Source organism: Aquarana catesbeiana, linkage group LG08 (genome assembly GCF_042186555.1).
Source record: "Aquarana catesbeiana isolate 2022-GZ linkage group LG08, ASM4218655v1, whole genome shotgun sequence".
NCBI classification, from domain to species: domain Eukaryota; kingdom Metazoa; phylum Chordata; class Amphibia; order Anura; family Ranidae; genus Aquarana; species Aquarana catesbeiana.
The window spans coordinates 45348549-45368985 of NC_133331.1; the positions used below are offsets into that span (position 1 = coordinate 45348549).

Below are 20437 nucleotides of genomic sequence, written 5' to 3' on the forward strand. Positions count from 1 at the left end.
TTCCTATTTTTCCTCTTTTCCATTTTGATATTTGATATATTCTGCAGCCATTGATATTAGTGAGTGCATGGTGAGCCAGGGCTGAGTGCTAGACTAGAAAGAGACCATATTTTATTTTCTAGTGTAATGGTTAGGTTGCATGTTTAATACAAAGTGTTAATATTAGAATTCTGTGCTGTAGATATCATTGATCTCTAGCAATATGTCAGAGCTGCTTAGGGAGTCAGTGCTCCTAAGACTAGATTAAGGATAAAGATGGAGGAGGAATATCTGCCAATAACAGTGTGTGTGGTTCCTATAGTTTTTATTTATTGCTTATTCATCTTTGTGCCATGAACTTATCTCTCTGGTCTCTTTTCCACAGAGATGCCAGAGTAGTGAAGGACATGGCAACGGGGAAGTCGAAGGGGTACGGCTTTGTTTCCTTCTACAATAAGTTGGTGAGTGTCTTGTGTGTTCATTGTGCACATGTCCAAAATATTCGTCTACCATCTAAGTCCATTTCGTACGTGACTGAGGAAAGATTAGAATCGCTCTTAGATTTTTATTTTTTTTTTTTTGTTTACAAACTTTTATGAAGTGCAAAAATAAAGTATAAGGCTCCATTTACACCTAGGCGATTTGAATCGCAGGCAGACTCACCAAAATTCCATTGTTGCGGCAAAACGTGGGACACGTTTGCAATACCATTACTTGTTAATGCCACCTCAATCGTGACCAAATCGCAGCACGGTCGCCCAAACTAAACTTTTTTTGAGTGGCAAGCTTTGTGCGTTGTGATTTTGCTGCAACCGTGGAAAAAGCAAATGCGATAACAAGTAATGGTATCGCAAACAGGCCCTGCATTTTGCCGTGATTTTGCAATCATAGGCAGAATTGTGGCGATTCCACCTGCCATTCAAATCACCTAGGTGTGAATGGAGCCTAACATATAGCAAATATATCAAAAAGTTCAATAAGGAATCAGTAAGTACTGATACATATCAGCTGTATAAAGTGTTCAAAACATACAGATATCAAAAATGAAATTAATAAAAAGGCACCTTCAAGTTACAAATATGAGATTTATTGTACTTCAAGTGTATTTAATATATAAAAAATGGTCTGATGAGGAGCTGTACAAATGAGCCGAAAGTCGTCTGGTTGCCGCCGAACCAACCATTTTGGCCCCCAGCTTAATTGGGACAATAGAAAGTACAATACAAATTGCGTTAATCTGCTGTGGGTAAGGGGTATAAAAACCACAGATCCCAGACAGGATTTAGAGTCTTGAATAGTGTGAAATATTTGTTCCATCAACATAATCTCATCCATTCTACAGAGAATTTGTGATACGGGATAGCCGCAGACTTCCAGTGACATGCAATGACCCAAGGGCATAGTCAAATATAAAGTGTGCATCAATCTCTCTAGAGGGCACAGGAGATCAGAAATAGTGGAAAACCAAAAAACATTGAGCCAGAGTTATGCCCCATACACACGGTCGGACATTGATCGGACATTCTGACAACAAAATCCTAGGATTTTTTCCGACGGATGTTGGCTCAAACCTGTCTTGCATACACACGGTCACACAAAGTTGTCGGAAAATCCAATCGTTCTGAACGCGGTGACGTAAAACACGTACGTCGGGACTATAAACGGGGCAGTAGCCAATAGCTTTCATCTCTTTATTTATTCTGAGCATGCGTGGCACTTTGTGCGTCGGATTTGTGTACACACGATCGGAAATTCCGACAACAGATTTTGTTGTCGGATAATTTCATAGCCTGCTCTCAAACTTTGTGTGTCGGAAAATCCGATGGAAAATGTGTGATGAAGCCTACACACGGTCGGAATTTCTGACAACAAGGTCCTATCACACATTTTCCGTCGGAAAATCCGACCGTGTGTACGGGGCATTAAAGTAATCTGTTCACCCGCTAATTTAGTAATGAGACTTTTATTATACAGGATTCGTATAGCACAGTATGTACAGCGCTTTACATGATGGCAGACAGTACAGTTACAATACAATTCAATACAGGAGGAATCGGAGGGCCCTGCTCGTTGGAGCTTACAATCTAAAAGGGAGGGACAAGTGATACAAATATTATGATTAAAAATTTCCTGCCAGTGTAGGGTTATTTTTTTGCATTCCCAAAACGTATGAAAGAATGAGCCTACTAGGTGACAACCGCGAAAGCACTGCGTTGGGACTAAGACCCCTTTCACACCGAGGGCGTTTTGCAGGCGCTATAGCGTTAAAAATAGCGCCTGCAATCCTCCCTCAAACAGCTGCAGCATTGTCTCCAGTGTGAAAGCCCGAGGGCTTTCACACCGGAACACTGCGCTGGCAGGACGTCAGGAAAAGTCCTGTCAGCAGCTTCTTTGGAGCGGTGAAGGAGCGGAAATCAACGGGGCAGCGCTGGGATACTGCCGCTATTGTGGTGCATTGCGGGCGGTTTTAACCCTTTCTCGGCCGCTAGCGGGGGGGCAAAAGCGCCCGCTAATCCGACGGTAAAACACCGCGGCTCGGTGTGAAAGGGGTCTTAGGGATTTATAGTAGAACGCCTAAGCAGAGTATAGTACCACCTAGTAAACCGTTTTAATGCTGTATCTCGAACTGTCAGAGAACTGGTACTTTTTCTGAGCTTGGCCCACATAGTGTCCCGTTCTGTCAGCTTTTTACTGATGTGTTAACATTGCGGACAATCTTTTTCATGTCTGCCTTGATGACACAACCAGAACTCTAGGGAAGTTTTCCTGAGGGGAGCCTAAAGCTTCTAACCCAACTTTACTTCCCCACGCTAAAGATTGGCTTGAGTTCCAATTCCTCACTGATCACCTGCTAGTCATTGTGGCACCATTCTTTTCTTGTTTTTGTAGCCCAAGTTTTCATCGCAGTACTCTTACCTGTACCTCTTGCTCCTAGGATGCTGAAAATGCCATAGTACATATGGGAGGACAGTGGTTAGGTGGCCGACAGATCAGAACTAACTGGGCAACTCGTAAACCACCCGCACCTAAAAGCGCACAAGAAAGTGAGTAGTGCTCTCAGCTTTACAGCCACTTTTTTTTTTTTTTATAGCTTGGAGCTTTTCTGATGTTTCTGCTTTTTACTTTAGGTAATACAAAGCAGCTGAGGTTCGAAGATGTTGTGAACCAGTCCAGTCCAAAAAATTGTACAGTTTACTGTGGAGGGATCGGATCAGGTTTAACTGGTAAGATGCTTCCATTCTCGTACACTCTGCTGGGGGGGGTTTAGGCCAACAGTTTTAGGGGTTTTTTTTTTTTTTTTTTTTCTCCTCTTGACATCTTAACCTGATGATTCCACCTTTTGTAAGCTCTACTGTTATTCTGTACAGTGTGTGACACATTTATTATGGGGTTTTAATGGTATCGCTAGGGGGAGCCCTTATTTCTTGGATAGATGTCAAAACATCCCTGATGGCTCATTGTAGACCTCATAAGGAATGTTACTGTATACTTGCTGATGACCGAATTCATTATAAACTTTATAAAGAACATCACTGTATAGATCCTCATAGTTGGTTCTAGACTTCATGAACTTTACTGTGCAGTCCCTGATGGCTCATTCTAGACTTTATAAAGAAAAAAAAAAAATGCAGTGTAGTCGCCGATGGCTGAGCTCATTATAGACTATAAGGGATGTCACTCTATAGTTCCTGATGGCACATTATATGCTTAAAAAAAAAAATCACTGTATAGTTTTGAATGTCAGAACTCACTATAAACTTCATAAAGAACATAGCTGTGTTGTTCCTAATGTCTTATTATATACAATGAATAAATTACAGCGCTCGCAACTTTATAAATCAAATAACTTATCACAATTGTGTTGATGTATTTCCAAAATTATACTATTAAAGTGCTCCAATAAAACTTCAAACACTGTCTGAAATTACAACACTTGAAACAGTGCGGAATTAATATGTAAACAACAACATATGAGATTGAATTATATTATTACAAAAACGTACCAATATAGGTGCTCTTGTGCTCCAATCCACTGAAAAGTGCTTCAAACTCCCACTCTGTGATGTGACACGCTCCCCTTCAGTGTCCCCACTCACCTGATAAAATGGACCCCTAGCTTTTCAGTCTAAGGGTTAAGTAAGCTGATATCTGGCTGAGGATGATGGTTTAAACGGGTCCACAAGAGATCTCTCTCAGCGTGGTTAAAGTTGCAATATTCACCAGAAAAAAAAGGAAGGAACTAATAGTGAAGTTCTGTATTATCGGTATTTATTGCGCAAACAAAAAAAATTTACTTACAAGACTCCAAATTACAATGGCCATGTAATTAGGTACAGGGTTACTATCCAGGGACACCGCATCCAGCGTGCATTCCACCGAAACCGGAAGTGACGTCGCCTGGACTCTGCACCGGAAATTACATCAACGCGTTTCGCCCTCCCACAAGGCGTCAAGGACCTCAGTTTTTGTAATAATATAATTCAATCTCATATTTTGTTGCTTACATATTCATTTTGCACTTTTTCAAGCGTTGTAATTTCATACAGTGTTTGAAGGTTTTTTTGGAGCACTTTAATAGTATAATTTTGGAAATACATCAACGCAAAAGTTATTTGCTTTATTTATAATGTTGCAAGCGCTGTAATTTATCCATTGTATGTTATCAAGTGTTTAGCACGTTGTGTACATCAGCTGCAAGTGCTATATACATTAATTGTTTTTCACTTTAGCGTGAGTATATATTATTTTCACTAATGTCTTATTATAGACTTCATAAAAACAATTGTAGATGGCAGAGCTCATTATAGACTTTTATACGGAATGTCACTTAATAGTTCCTGATAAATTATTACAGCCGTTATAAAGAACCACACTGTATAGTTCCTAATTGCTCATTATAGACTTAATAAGATGTCTCTCTATGCTTTCTAATGATAGAGCTCATTATAGACTCAAAGAAAAACATTGTAGAGTTCCTGATAGCAGAGCTACTTAAAATATGAACTTGTTTGCCTCTTTCTGAATCTAAATGGCAAATTAATGGACTTTCTAAACCAGATATTTAGAATATGTTGTATATGCTCACTTTGCTTAAACATTTGGGGTGTAGGATGTATTTTTCCTGTGCATGCTCATAGTATTGAAAATGCAGAGTGCTACTGCAGATACCGTATATACTCGAGTATAAGTCGAGTTTTTCAGCATATTTTTTTTGTGCTGAAAGTGCCCCCCTCGACTTATACTCAAGCACTTTTCTGCAGCAAAAAATTTCATTTTCCGAACTGATCTCAGGGCCACTTGGTGCTAGGAACCCCAAATTTGTTCCTAGGACTAAGTGGCCCCGAGATACGGGGCCCCAAAATCGGTTCAGAAAATGTCATTCTCTGTTGCAGAAAAGTGCTTGACATTTTCTGAACCGATTTTTGGGGCTCTGTATCTCCGAGCGACTTGGTGCTAGAAACCCCAGCTTTGGATATTTTATGGTGCTAGTTCCACTGGGTTTGCACACCAAATTTGGGGTTCCTAGCACTAAGTGGCCCCGAGATACGGGGCCCCAAAGTCGGTCAACTGTGTCCATCTGAAGCAATGTAATTTCGGGACCCTTTGGGTTCAGAGACCCCAAATTTTGGCTGCAGCTAGGGGGCATCTAGGAACCTTTAACCAACGAGTTTGAAGTTCAGGGGACCTATGGCTGCAAATGGGCACAGTGAGGCTGCAAATGGGCATTGTTGGCCCTCTTTTCCACTTATAGTAGCTGTGCATTTCTCACCCTCGTCTTATACTCGGGTCAATACGTTTTTTTTCCCTTTTTTTTTTTTTTTTGTGGTAAATTAGGGCCTCGACTTATACTCGAGTATATACGTTAGTTATGTTCTTCCACATGTGTGTGATTGTGATCTGACAATGTGTGCAGCATGCTTCTGAGAAATGGTGGTTACTCTTAAGTAACAATAGGGTTTGTGTTCAGATGAAGTATCGTCATTGTTTGTATCTGACAAATATCTGTTATACATGTTTGCCAAACCTCAGAGTTGGGTGGATCTTTAGAGCAAGCTGGGTAATGTACTTAAATGATTATGGCTGGCTTTAAGTTTTTATTTTTTTATCTCTCACCTTAGGCCCCTTTCACACTTGTGCGACCTGAAAGTTTTTCCGAGATTTTGATGCGACTTTAAGCAATGCCTGTGTAATTTTGTGGTCTATGGACCTCAAATCGCATCAGTAGGACCTGAGAAGTGCAGGGACTACTTTGGAGCTGCGACTAGAAGTCGCACAGATATGTATGGTACTCTTTGGAAATCATGGGGTATGACCTGTCATGCTACTTTGCAGTCCCAAGTCGCAGGACAAGTCACGCAAGTGTGAAAGTGGCCTAAAGTGGTACTTAACTCCCTTTAGCAACATTTTTTTTCTTTTTGGTCCAGTATGTTTTTTTTACCTTTTTTAGATGTGCAAAGCAGCAGTTTCTGGTTTTCAGCCTAGGCCTAGCTCCACTACCTCCTGGGATTGTTACATCATAGCTATCCCAGGAGGCAGTGTGCTGTGAATCTCCACACTTGCTGAGCTTTGGGAGCATGTGCACAAATGCCACTGGCAACTAGGGTGCCCAGCCATTAGAAATGGAGGTTTTCATGGGCATGCACAGAAAAGCCCCCCACGTGTGCACAGATGCACCACTGGTCTCTCCCCAGGTCTCAAATGTCTGGCAAAAAAAACAACATTGCATCTGTACATGCACTGGACCCTCCATGTTGGCGATGTGGAAGAGAGGAGGAGGAGGGAACAAATGCAGCTGTGAAGTTCTGCTTTAAAGCTGAACGCCAAAAGAATCAAATTTTGTCCAAATACAAGGAGCATGTGTCTTCTTACTTGCATCTCGGTGCTCTTAGTGTTTTTTTATTCCAGATCATCTGTGTGGTAATACTTTGTAAAATTTTACGTTTCAGCAAAAGCTTCCTGTAATAAAGGCTGGTTGATGCTGCTCTCTCTCCTTGTGCAGGATGACTGGTCTTGTCCCACCTCCCCCCCCCACCCCTATAGTTTTCTGCAGGCAGTCAGTAGTGGATGGGTTTGCCTCTCCCACAGCTCTGCAGAGGTTATATTCCACACAGTGTTTGACTGCTGCTTTTACAAAGTAGTAGCTGGGTTTGCAAGGACATTTGCACACAAAGTGAATTCATTTCTCTTGTGCTATATATAAGTAATATAGACTGACTCCCAACTGAGTGGTTCTATTACTTATCTAACATTTATTTTCATTACAGAGCAGCTAATGAGACAGACATTTGGTGTGTTCGGACAGATTATGGAAATTCGAGTTTTTCCAGAAAAAGGCTACTCTTTTATCAGGTGACTACTCCATAATAATGTGGTTTTTGCTTGTTAAACACATGTAAAACTTTAGTATCAGTATTTTTGTAGTTGTGTGTGTTTTCGCTCAGTGTATAATTTTTTTCCTATGTATAATTTTTAGTTCAATATACATAAGCAAAGCCATATGTTGATTAAATACGGTGGTTCTGCTCAGTTGTTACTTCTGACAATACAAGTCTGAAGCAGCCAATTGACTGAAAACCTCACCAACTGTGGCTGCTATTTGGTCTCCACCCACTAAGCAGAGAGGCAACATAGTCTTCATTTTGTTCAGTTAACCGCTTCAGCCCCGGAAGATTTTACCCCTTCATGACCAGAGCACTTTTTGCGATTTGGTACTGCGTCGCTTTAACTGACAATTGCGCAGCCGTGCGACGTTGTACCCAAACAAAATTGACGTCCTTTTTTCCCCACAAATAGAGCCTTCTTTTGGTGGTATTTGATCGCCTCTGTGGTTTTTATTTTTTGGGTGTTGGACCCATGAATGCATTTGATCTCCTCCTGGCGTGTTACAAGACGCACATTGCACATATCCTGGGACAACACACGACTAAATGATTTGTTCTGATGTTTATGACTAATGCGTGTTTGGTGAAGCAAGAAGATTTGGGTTGAGCTGCTGTCTGATGTACCTGCTACAGAGTTGTGTTTCTCTTCTCTGCTGCTACTTGTCAGAGCAGATCCGACTCTGCTTTCCCAAATACGTCATCTTAGCATAAGCTTTTTTTTTTTTTTTTTTTTTCCCCCGAGGCTAGAACCATGTGCTTTTTGCCACCACACTGCCTAACTTCTGGTCTAAACCTGTTAGGCCTGTATTCGTATGGTAGTCGGCCAAGAATCTGTTCTGGCATTCAAGGATCCAATTTTTCTGATGAAATGGCTTCTAGCTTTTACATATATTCATACTATATTTGCACAAGCTGTTTCCTCTGTCCCAACTCTCAGATTATGAGCCTAGATTGTCTTCTACAATCAGAGTTATGGTTAAGAGGCTAAAGGGTGTCTGAGAATTTGTGAATTTCTCTTACTCCTTTTATGGAAGACCAGCACACAGATTTGCAAGCTGATAAGACAAGAGTGCAAAGATTGCAAATTCTCTTCTTCTCTAGCTGAGATAAAAGAAATGTTTTATTGTAATAAGGATTTCAGGGGAAACCATTGTTGGCTAACTTCTAAAAAAAAAAATACTCAGCCACTGACCCAGAACAAGCTTACAGATTGCAAAGTGTGATGCAAGAATCCTGATCTGTGTACTACATCTCTGCTTCCTTAAGAAATCAAGCCTATCAGAGGAGCAATACAGGGAGGATACTATCATTTTCGCGATGGGATGTACAAATGACAGCTTGCAAATGTCTTACTACCTGTTTTCTTCAAAGCTTCAGCAAATTTAGTTTGTATATGTACACAACTGTGTATATGAACATACAGCAGAAAAGTACTAGATACAATACTTTTCTGTGCAATGGAGAGAAGGCTTTTCTTTTCAGAAGAAGATTGTTGCTTTACTTTTATAATTTGTACTCGGAGTCTCTAGTAGACCGTATTAGGAAAAGGTATGAGGGGAACGGGAAAAGTGACCTTGGGTGTGCCATATGAGCCAATGTGAACTACACCGCTCAGGTAAATCCAAACCAAAATGCATACGTCCTTAACCTCCAGGGAAGGGAGAGCCCCAGGTGCTGGCTAATTAATTCTAATCCCTATAGGTAGGGATGAGCGAAGAAATCTGGACAGCCGCACACCGGAAGAAATTTCATAGCTGAGTAATAAGTAAGCACTTAGTTTAAGTGTGAAACGCGTCAGATGTTTTTCTGTACCACCTTACTGTGGTGCCTTGTGTACTTCATGATCCTGTTCTACGAATAAAGGCATATGAAATTTCTTCCGGTGTGCGGCTGTCTAGACTTCTTCGCTCATCTCTACCTTGGGTGTGCCATAGTCACATGGGCAGTATGCCTAAAGGGGGCATACCCAAGTATAAGTAAAAGAAATAGAAAGAAAAAGGGAAGGGCGGGTGGGACACGAGAGAACATTCGATGGGCAATGGAGGATAGAGTGCGGGTTTAAATACAGCCCGAATCCTCCTACAAATACAGGCTGACCTGCAGTCAGCCTTCCCATTTGTACTCGGAGTCTCTAGTAGACCGTATTAGGAAAAGGTATCAGGGGAAACGGGAAAAGTGACCTGGGGTGTGCCGTAGTCACATGGTCAGTATGCCTAAAGGGGGCAAAAATAAAGACAGTAGGATGATCTAGCAAACAATTCAAAGTAATCGTATGTAACATTAACCAGCCAAATGCATGAAAGCCCATCATATCTCAACATGTGGATCAGGGATATATCTGGAGAAACATGCTGAATTCCACCTACCTCACTTCTTGATCACGTGAACGGGGACCCCTTGGCAAGAAGCAGCGGATGCCGCACCTATCCTGAAAGAATAGCCGGAATAAGCTTTGGGGTCCATACCTAGGTTTGACAGCAAGGTGCGGCAACGTTTCATGAACTGTGCTGAGGAGAGGGGAGCATCGGAGTAGAATTCTTGCCAGATATGTCTTGATAGTGCTGTAGGATGGCTTGAGCTATGAGTGGCAGAAGGCAATGAAAGCCAGTAAATATTGAATGTTTGTGACAGTCGCTCCCTGGATACTGAAACTGGAAAGCCTGGAAGGTATTCCAGGCCGTGTCATAAGCCTTCCTGGTGTTAATTGATAATGACTTGTAGATCTAAACTGCCACATCAGCCCAGTGGGAACCTAGTCCATCGTTGACAGCGAAAAATGCGGGGACAGTGTGGCACAGGCGTCTGTGTCTGGGGCCTGTCGGAAAATAGCGCGTAGTTAAAAAGGGATAGAGCATCCGCTGCTGTATTCTATACACCACTGATGAACCTACAGTGTATGTGGAAATGGAACTGAAGGGACAGCCAAATCGGCCTACGTACAAAAGACATGTTGGGTAAAGACCTGGCTCTGCCTTTAACAATGTCCGGTCTCTGATCCTAATTTGTCTGCAGGCAAACCCGGCCTACATAGCCTGAGTATCCAGCGTGATCCCCAGGAACGTAATTGTAGTCACCGAGCCTTACATTTTTCTTGCCACCAGTGGGATGTTGAGAGCAGAGAAAACTAATGTCCTCTTCTGTAGATCGGCAGGGGCCTGTTTGGAACTTTAGAGGAGCAGAAAAACACCCAGAGAATGGATGACTTCTTGACAGCTTTTTTTATGGGTGAGTATCCAGCTGAGTGTCTGCGCGACAGTATCAAACAGCCACGGGCTGCTTCTGAACCCAAAGATAAGTTTTTAGTAAAAAAATAATACAGACCCCTCCACTTTATCCCATGCCACTGTCCGAGTGACGGGAGTTTGAAGGAAACCGCTGCTGAATGAGCTGGGGCCAGGAGTAAACTCTGGAATGCCCTGGACTTAGCTGGTAGGACACCAGGGTAATGGAAGGAGCACTTGTACTTTTACCTAAAGGTACATGGCACCAAGGGGATCCCGGAACCTGCTGATGTCCCTAGAACAGTAGGAGCCTCTGAGGCCGGACTCTGATGGTTTTCCAAAACTTCAACCCTGGCCAGCAACTCCTGATAGGAGGTTGCCAGTGAGTTTAGGGTGGCGTGAATCTGTGAAAGGGATGAGGCGACAGACCGTAGGGTTACTTGCTCAGCATTAGAGCCTGAAGCATAGGGGGATAATAATCTTAATAGCTCCGCTTTGCGAGCCAAATACGGGTATGAAATACCCCTGTGACGTAAGTTCCGCCAAGAGTCTTGGGACAGTCCAGGTTCTTAAGGAGGGCGTGCTACAATGTTTAGAACCCCTAGCCGGAGCAGGAGAGATGGAGGCAATGTCTTCGATATCCGCTGCCTGTGACATGACCTATGCAATCAAGAACAACACCGTCATAAGCAAGCGTTATAACCAAATGTACCCCAAACTTACCCTAAGGAAAGGAAAATCTTTTACTTTTTTTTTTTTTCCCTTTTAAACAACCTCCCAAAGGTAACCGTGATTAAATGATGAAGTATACGTTGTGCAAGACTGAAACCGTGTCAGTCTCAAGAAACTAGCAAGTCCGAGTTACCTGAGGCATATCGGGAAAATTAAAAACGTAAACTCAGGCCTATGAAATCTGAAGACGTGTCAGGCAAGCGATATGAGTAGTGAGATGTCATGACGTATGAAGTCGTAACGTAAGCCATGAGAAACTGATGAGGAGACTTGCCACCGCACAAGCCAATTAGGAACGATTATCTCAATCCATTGGTACCCATAAACGTGATAGGTAAACCTGCAGTGGAGTGTTGCAGTAAGATCTAAAACGTGAAGATATGAACGCGACATGTATGAGATGACAATGAAAATTGAAATGGACGTTTGTGCAGGGCTAAAACGTGTCAGTCTCAGGATTTAGACAAAAGCCGAATCACCTGAGGCGTTGCAGGCAAATTAATGTAAAAGTCCAGCCCAGGAAATCTGAAAATGTGTTACCCACATGATGTATGTTGAGTGAGGAAACATATGAGGAGACCTGCCACTGTACAAGCCAATTAGAAACGACCATCTCAACCCGCTGGTACCCATACACATGATAGGTAACACTGCGGTGGTCTGATGCCATAATACCTACAATGTGAAGATTGATCATGTGCCGTATATGCGATGACGACAAAGCTGGTGTTAAAGGGAGATGAGAAGTACCAACCTGAAATGGACTGCAAGAATGAACTGTTGATATGTAGAAACCCACTTATAGAAAAGGAACACAACCACACCAAAAGCTACCACTCAGATCAGCGCATGCAGACCGATGTCTCTTCCAAAAAAATGTTTGTAACAACTCCCACGGATTTCCGATATTTGGAAGAAACAAACAATACCTACCCAAAACTGAAAACTGAAAAAAAAATGAACCTATATCTTACCTTGAAATGGATTAACCCTTCTTTGTTCTTTTTTTTTTTCTTTTTTTAACCGTGGCTAAAGATGACGTATGTGTTGTGTAAGAATGAGAAAATGTAAGTCACATGAAATTACAGAAGCCGTGTAACCCGAAGTGAAGCAGGCAAATTAAAAACAAGCGAGTAGTGCAAAGAAAAAAAAACTTATGAAACAGTTGAATGTATGCTGTATGAGAAACGGATGAGGAGACTTGCCACCACACAAGCCAATTAGAAACAATCACCTCAACCTGTTGGTACCTATAAACGTGATTAGGTCACGGCATTCACCACTGCAGTAGTTCCCTAAGACGTGAAGGCAAAATCATGTACCATGTATGAGATGACAATGAAAATCCGGTATGCGGGGAACTAAAAATACCGACACATGAGCCAGAAATACACATTAAAAGCAACCATATCTTACCTTTTGACATGGATACCTCGCCCTCTTATTTTTTTTATTTTTTCTGGCAAGGCCTGCACCTGGTGACCGAGGCCCACCATGAAATACAAACGTATCAGCAGGACTGAAAACGTGTCAAACTCATGAGTTTACAGAGGCCGAGCAACCTGAGGCATAGCAGGCAAATGAAAAACGTAAACTCAGGCCTGATAAGCCTGAAGATGTGTCAGGCCACTGTATGAGTAGTGAAATGTCATGATGCATGAAAACCGAAACGTGAAACGGATGAGGAGACTTTCCACTGCCCAAGCCAATTAAAAACTATCATCTCAATCCGTTAGCACCCATAAACGTGATGGGTGACCTCCGCAGTGGTGCAACGCCATAAGCCTAACACATGAAAATATGATCATGTAAAATGTATGAGCCACAAAGACCATGCCGGAAAACCTTTGTGATTCCTGATGACACGTAGAGACAATATCTATGGAAAAAAAACATAACATACTAACGCTACCACTTGTAACTGCACATGGATTGTTGAAATCGGGTTTGAAAATGAAATCATAAGTGAACCATGCCTGACTTGTGGAGTACAGGGAATGACCTCTAAGTGGAGGAGATCCGGACAATACGTACACTATGTGACCACTGCCAAGCTATGATGTAGGGTGCCTAGGTGAAAACAGGAAGGTACCTGCACCTAAAATGGACGGATGGTTAATTTTTTTTTTAATGAGAATTTGGTATACCAAAAGCACGTTAAAGCGGAGTTCCAATTAAAAAAAAAAAAATACTTCAACTGCTGACTTTTAATAATTGGACACTTACCTGTCCCAGGGTCCAGCGATGCAGGGGAACAAAGCCTCGCTCATCTTCCCCTCCTCTCTGCAGCGCTGGCATTGTCACTGTGGGCACCCAGCTGTGGCTTCACAGCTGGGCACACGCTGTGACTGGCCTGGCAATCATCTGGGACCTGTGACATGTCCCAGATGATTGCCGAGAGGGAGGGGGAGAGGTGATCTTTCGGCGCCGCGTGTGCGCCAGGAGCAGGTGGGAGCTGGAACCCTGTAAAAAGAGGGCCCCCCCCCCCAAAAAAAATTACATGCCAAAGGTGGTATGTCAGGGGGTCACCTGCCTTTAAAGCGGAAGTTCAATTTTTGGGTGGAACTCCGCTTTAATAAACAAGTTGTAGTGGTCAAAAACCGCCACTAGATGTCAGCATACTGCAAAACACTAGCAATCTAATGTAACTCGATGCAATTTAGAAAATAAATGAAAGTTGGTCAGAAACAGGAGTCCAAACTCCTTTAGTTCATCATTTGACCACTTGCCCACAGGGCACCCACCCCCCAAAATGGCAGCAGTAAACAAGGTGGTAGGCAGTGCTGCCCTATGACTGGAATTGGTCAACTAAAGCAGATGCCCGATGGACCACCAAACCCCGGTAGGAACAACCATGTAACAGGTGGAAAGATTATAATCATCCCCTACTGTGATGCAACACATGCCTCCCAGCTGTACATAGACCCCAGCTGCCTTGAGTGACACACTCAGCCACAACCTCCCCACCATGAAGGAACCCCCAAACCACACCCAAGACCCATGCCACACATGATACAAATGCCCAAATGTTACTTGCCTGGCTCTGCCCCCATGTATACGAGAGAACCGTCGACACTCAATGGAGGATAGAGGGCGGGTTTAAATACAGCCCGACTCCTCCTACAAATACAGGCTGACCTGAGGTCAGCATTCCCATTTATATTCCTAAAATGTCGGGAAAAAAATGTTTATCTTTCAGTGACAGGATCCTTCAGAGAACACATGTCAATAAGCTGATTTTCTTCTCATGGCCGTTGGAAATAGCAGAAAGTTTAGTGGCCCAATTTACTGCCCTTCATGAAGAGCAGTCAGGGCAAAGACATTGCTTAGTCTCAAGTATATGGTATATCCTGCTGGCAGTTGTCACTTTGGTTTTAGACACACTGCTGTCCTGTGCTTCCAGTAAGAAGCAAGGGCTTCTAGGCAGACAGCGATTTTAGAAATAAGTTTAATTCCAAATTAATCCAAATCGAGAATCTGCTAAAAATCGGCCCACAAAGAAATTGTTCTTGAAAATCAGGATATGGTAGTTTCCATTCTGGGGAAGACTGGGGACCTTCCTCGTTCAATTGGAACAGATCACATCCTACCCTATTTACCTTTTGATATAATTTGCAAAGGTTATCAGTTGGAGTCAAGGCCCCATGGTGATTTTTCATTATCTACCGTGCCACCACAGTCCTTGTTTCGATCTTTGAGAAGTCCTCCGCTTTACTAGAATTTGTTCACAGAGATGTTGAAGTCATAGTTAGGAAACCATCAGAGAAGAGTTGTCCATTTCTAATCTTACAAACTTACTTTACCTAAACTACTTTATGGTAATAATACTGGGTTTACACTAGGGAAAGATCGTATAGTTTTTTCAGGGCCGATACCAATTATCGGCCACCTTTCAGGCCGATAACAGGTGCCGATATTCTGTACATTTAAAGTTTTGAAAAATCAACACAATTTCTACACAAATCTGGTATAAACTCAACATGTTTTTTAAAATTTTAAACATTAAAGGTAAACAACTGGGAAAAATAAAGTTCTTGAAAAACAACCTATTAAATGGCTTCCCAAAACATAGAAAAATGGCATAAATGCCTATAAACCAGATGCAGTATGTCACTTGTCACCTGCCACCAAATGCAGCGTGTCACTTGCTACCCGGATGCAGTATGTCTCTTGCCACCAAATGCAGCATGTCACTTGTCACCGTCACCTGCCACCCAGATGCATCGTGTCACCCATATGGAGCTTGTCACTACTTACACTACTTCTGTAGGGGCGGAACAGCGGTTATGCGAGGCGGGTAGTGAGAGATGTCATCTCTCTGCTCCCGCCGGAACGCTGACAGGGCAGCCTTCGCGGCTCGGCTGCAGAGGCACCACAGCTCGGTACCGGGGACCCCCGCTTTAAGTAGTATCCAGAGGAGCAGATTGGCTGAGAGCACTGCGCGTGGACAGGGGGGGGGGGGGGGGGGGGTCTGACCAATATCGGTAAGTTTGTGACCGATACCTTTTTTTTGAAAAATTGTGAATATCGGCCAACCGCTAGTTTACACAATGTATACTTAAAGTGGCACTACACTGCATCAAAGCACAAAGAAAAAAAAAAAACGCAATTTAAAGCGGATCTCCAGGTTTTCTGTCACTTGAAATTGTTTGGACCAAACTGGTCCAACTTCACTAACTGCTGCATTGGCCCTAAGCCCTGTATACACTCTATGTAGCTTCAGCTACATGGATCTGTCTCCTTCAGCTGTAAAGGTGTATTCTACACCTTCCTTCTGGATTAATCTAGTCTGCTCTTCTGGGGAGATCTGTAGGGAAACCACCGTTTTTTGGGGGGTTTTTTTGTTTTTTTTTCACAATACCCTTATTTGCCCTTTAAATGCAGCCAGAATTCAGTCTTGGGGAGAATAGATTTAAGTAGTCCTTCCCTAATCTGGTATTTCTTTGCTGACCTGGAAAATGAATTGATCGAAAGAGAGCACTATTCTTACTAGTGATACTTCCATGATTCCATGAACCTACAGGACTTCACAGGTTTCTTTCCTGTGATAGTCATGTATTTTATGATTCGTTGTCTTTTTTATTATACTGTATTTGTTTAGTAGAGAGAATAGCTTGTGTTTCCTGTCTGGGCATCTGTGCTGTCTGGGAGGATTCCTGAAATTGAATTAGCAAGTCCAACTTTTTTTTCTTTAGAGAAAGGCTTGCTATTTACAGCCGTGGCCAAAAGTTTTTTGTGAATGACACAAATAGAAATTTTCACAAGATCTGTTGACTTAGTTTTTATGATGGCAATTTTCGTATACTCCAGAATGTTATGAAGAGTTATCAGATAAATTGCAATTAATTGCAAAGTCCATCTTTGCCATGAAAATTAACTTAATCCCCCCAAAAAAAATTCCACTTCATTTCAGCCCACAAAAGGACCAGCTGACATATCAGCGATTCCCTTGTTAACACAGGTGTCAGTGTTGACGAGGACAAGGCTGGAAATCACTCTGTAACACTGATTAAGTTAGAATAACAAATTGGAAGCTTCAAAAGGAGGGTGTTGCTTGAAATCAATGTTCTCGCCTGTGCTAACCATGGTTACTTGCAAGGAAACGCATACAGTCATCATTGCTTTGCACAAAAAGGGATTCACAGGCAAGGATATTGCTGCTGCTAAGATTGCACTTAGTTACATAGTACAACTACATCAACCATTTATCGGATCATCGAGAACTTCAAGGAGAGAGGTTCAATTGTTATAAAGAAGGCTTCAGGGCACCCAAGAAAGTTCAGCAAACACCAGGACCATATACTACAGTTGATTCAGCTGCCAGATCCGCAGGGCTTGCTTAGGAATGGCAGCAGTGAGTGCATCTGCATGCACAGTGAGGAGAAGACTTTTGGAGGATGGCCTGGTGTCAAGAAGCGCAGCAAATAAGCCACTTCTCTCCAGGACATCAGGGACAGACTGATATTCTGGAAAAGGCACAGGGATTGGACTGCTGAAGACTGTGGTAAAGTCATATTCTCTGATGAATCCCCTTTCCAATTGTTTGAGACATCTGGAAAAAACCTTGTCCAGAGAAGAAAAGGTGTTTTACTATCAGTCCTGTATCATGCCAACAGTAAAGCATCCTAAAACCATTCATGTGTGGGGTTGTTTCTCAGACAGGGGAATGGGCTCACTCACAATTTTGCCTAAGAACACAGCCATGAATAAAGAATCGTACAAAAACATCCTCCGAGAGCAACTTCTCCCAACCATCCAAGAACAGTTTGGTGATGAACAATGCCTTTTCCAGCATGATGGAGCATCTTGTCATAATTCAAAAGTGATAACGAAGTGGCTTGAGGAGCAAAACACCAACATTTTGGGTCCATGGCCAGGAAAATCCCCAGATCTTAATCCCATTATGAATTTGTGGTCAATTCTCAAGAGGTGAGTGAACAAAAAAAAAAAAAATAATTCTGACAAACTCCAAGCATTGATAATGCAAGAATGGGCTGCCATCAATCATGATGTGGCCCAGAAGTTGATTGACAGCATGCCAGGGCAAATTGCAGAGGTCTTGAAAAAGAAGGGTCAACACTGCAAATATTGACTCTTTGCATAAACTTAATGTAATTGTCAGTGAAAGCCTTTGACACTTATAAAATGCTTGTAATTATACTTCAGTATATCAGTAACATCTGACAAAAAGATCTAAAAACACTGAAGCAGCAGAATTTGAAATTGAATACTTGTGTCATTCTCAAAACTTTTGGCCACGGCTGTATTTGTAATTGGCATGTCTTGAGTTTAGATATGAAGTTTTGGATAAATGGTGTGGCTTACCTATTCCAGGACCCTGAAGCACAGATGGTAGTTTACAAGTATGGGCAGCATTAGGTTTCAGGAAAGCTCTTTATTCAATTTATTAACTCTGTATTTCTCTCTTGTCCTTGTTGTAGATTTTCTAGCCATGACAGTGCTGCACACGCTATTGTGTCTGTAAATGGCACCACCATAGAAGGGCATGTTGTGAAATGCTACTGGGGTAAAGAGACGCCAGACATGGCAAAGGGCTTCCAGCAGGTCAGTATTGTGCTTAAAAACAATCAAGGATTGTCTGCTGTCTGCAAAATGTGATTTGTTTGAAAAGCTTTATCCATATGTAAGAATAAAAAATGTCTATCACGGTTAAAGGTTAGCTCTGCAGGATAGATTTTTTTTTTTTTTTTTTTTCTTGTGATTTTTTTGTTTTTTGGCTTTATCCTACTTCTGCCTTTTCTCCATTCCCATTCAGTTTGTCTAATATGAGAGTCAGATGATTGCAAATGTCGTCATGACCCTTACTGTACCATATGACTTATGTCCTGTATCTTCCAGGTGGACTATACTCAGTGGGGCCAGTGGAGCCAGATGTATGGTAGTCCCCAGCAATATGGCCAGTACGTGACCAATGGATGGCAGGTGCCATCTTACAGCATGTATGGACAAGCTTGGAATCAGCAAAACTTCGGAGTTGAGTAAGTGACCTGTTGTTGGTCTTAACTGGAAGTGGACTTTTTTTATGGTAACTGCTAATTTTTAAGTTAATTTTTGTTTATGTATTATAGACAATCACAGTCTGCTACATGGATGGGTGGTTTCAATGCCCAGGCTCCACCACCAGCACAGGGACCGCCAGTCCTTCCAAACCCACCCGGGTACAGTATGGCCAGCTATCAAACACAGTGAAAGGAACTTTTCTACGAGTGGGTTCACCAGAGGAGACAAACTGGCTGAGGGGGGCATGACGTGAAGAAAAGGCCAATATTCATAGGCAAAATATTTATTTCAAGCTGAAACTGTTCTGGAAACTTTAGCACCACTCGGCTTTAAAAGGACATGACTTTCTAGAATTTGCTTTTTATGAATCCTTTCCCCCGGAATTCAGGACTGGTCTTACAGACCCAGCTTTCTTTCTTTGTAAAATAAAAGCCATTTGATGGAACTGGCTAGAGAAATGTTTCACTAGAAATTCAGCATTTTTTTTTTTTTTAATTTTTACCGGCTTTACTTTCTTTTAAAGACATTTTTGATTTTTAACCTGTAGGGTGGGCTTTAGGGTGGTCACTAAAATGGGGGAATCGGATACCCTTTTTACTATTCAGCCATTGCTGTTCGTGTTCCATTCGATCCTGTTCACTAAGTGCTGCTGGAAGAGATGCGTTGTGGAAGTTAACGGATCCCGGATATCTGTCATGCAGTTATCTGCTTGTGTCCACAGTCACCTTCCGTTCTGCCACTTGTACACACACAGGTTAAGACAGTAATCTGATGTGGCAGCTTAAGGATGAATCCTTTTTATTTATTGTCACTAGGTAACCCTTATCCTGATACATTGGGGCCCGTTCCCTTTCCAGTTGTGTTTTGGCTGCCCCGGTGCTCTGTCCTCAGATATGAGGTGAATATGGAGCATTGTGCCTGCCTGACCCACCCGAGGTCTAATGGTTTATTTGAGCTCCCAAGGATTTCATCACCCCTGTATATAAGTATAGCTGCTGTCCACTAGTCTGATTTCATTACTCCAAAGGTGAGCCAATGAATATATTCTAAGAAAGAAGCCTTAATTTCAATTTTCTAAACATTTTTGTCACCTTCTGTTGTTGCAGAAAGTTTTGGTATGTAAATACCTTGTTTGATCTTATTTTCAGCTGTTTCTAAGATGTTCATTCTCCTGCATTGGATAAAGAGGATGGACGTATTGTTCTGTGTTGGCCTATATACATAATTTTCTTTTTAATAAATCACCTTACATACCTTGCAAATGTGCCATTTAACTGCTATGTGATAAATGGTATTTGTGGATTTCACCTTCTTGCTGAGTGGTTTCTGATTATAGGTTAATGACAGGCTGTAGTAGCCGCTTTCTGCTAGCTGTACCAGGAGCGTGGAAGAGGCTTCTGGGGTACCTACAGTGGCAAAAAAAAAAAAATTAGTTCCCTGCAGATTTTGTAAGTTTGCCCACTTACAAAAATGAAGGGTCTATAATTGTTATCATAGGTGTATTTTAATGATAGCGACAGAATATCAACTAAAAATCCAGACCAAACGCATGATACCAATGTTATAAATTGGGTTGCAGTTCAGTTAGTAAATACGTTTTTG

The 20437-nt window shown here is 42.1% G+C and overlaps 1 protein-coding gene across 1 annotated transcript in view; it reads left to right on the forward strand.

Annotated features, from left to right (window-relative positions):
- Positions 1-20142, forward strand: part of TIAL1 (TIA1 cytotoxic granule associated RNA binding protein like 1) — a 41897-nt gene extending 21755 nt beyond the window's left edge. Inside the window, exons 6-12 of the mRNA XM_073595778.1 lie at positions 365-440; positions 2915-3023; positions 3108-3203; positions 7245-7329; positions 18256-18379; positions 18674-18813; positions 18904-20142. Of these exons, the coding sequence (XP_073451879.1) occupies positions 365-440; positions 2915-3023; positions 3108-3203; positions 7245-7329; positions 18256-18379; positions 18674-18813; positions 18904-19024 (751 nt within the window). The 3' untranslated portion in view covers positions 19025-20142. The remainder of the gene's footprint in view (positions 1-364; positions 441-2914; positions 3024-3107; positions 3204-7244; positions 7330-18255; positions 18380-18673; positions 18814-18903) is intronic.
- Positions 20143-20437: the final 295 nt, after the last annotated feature.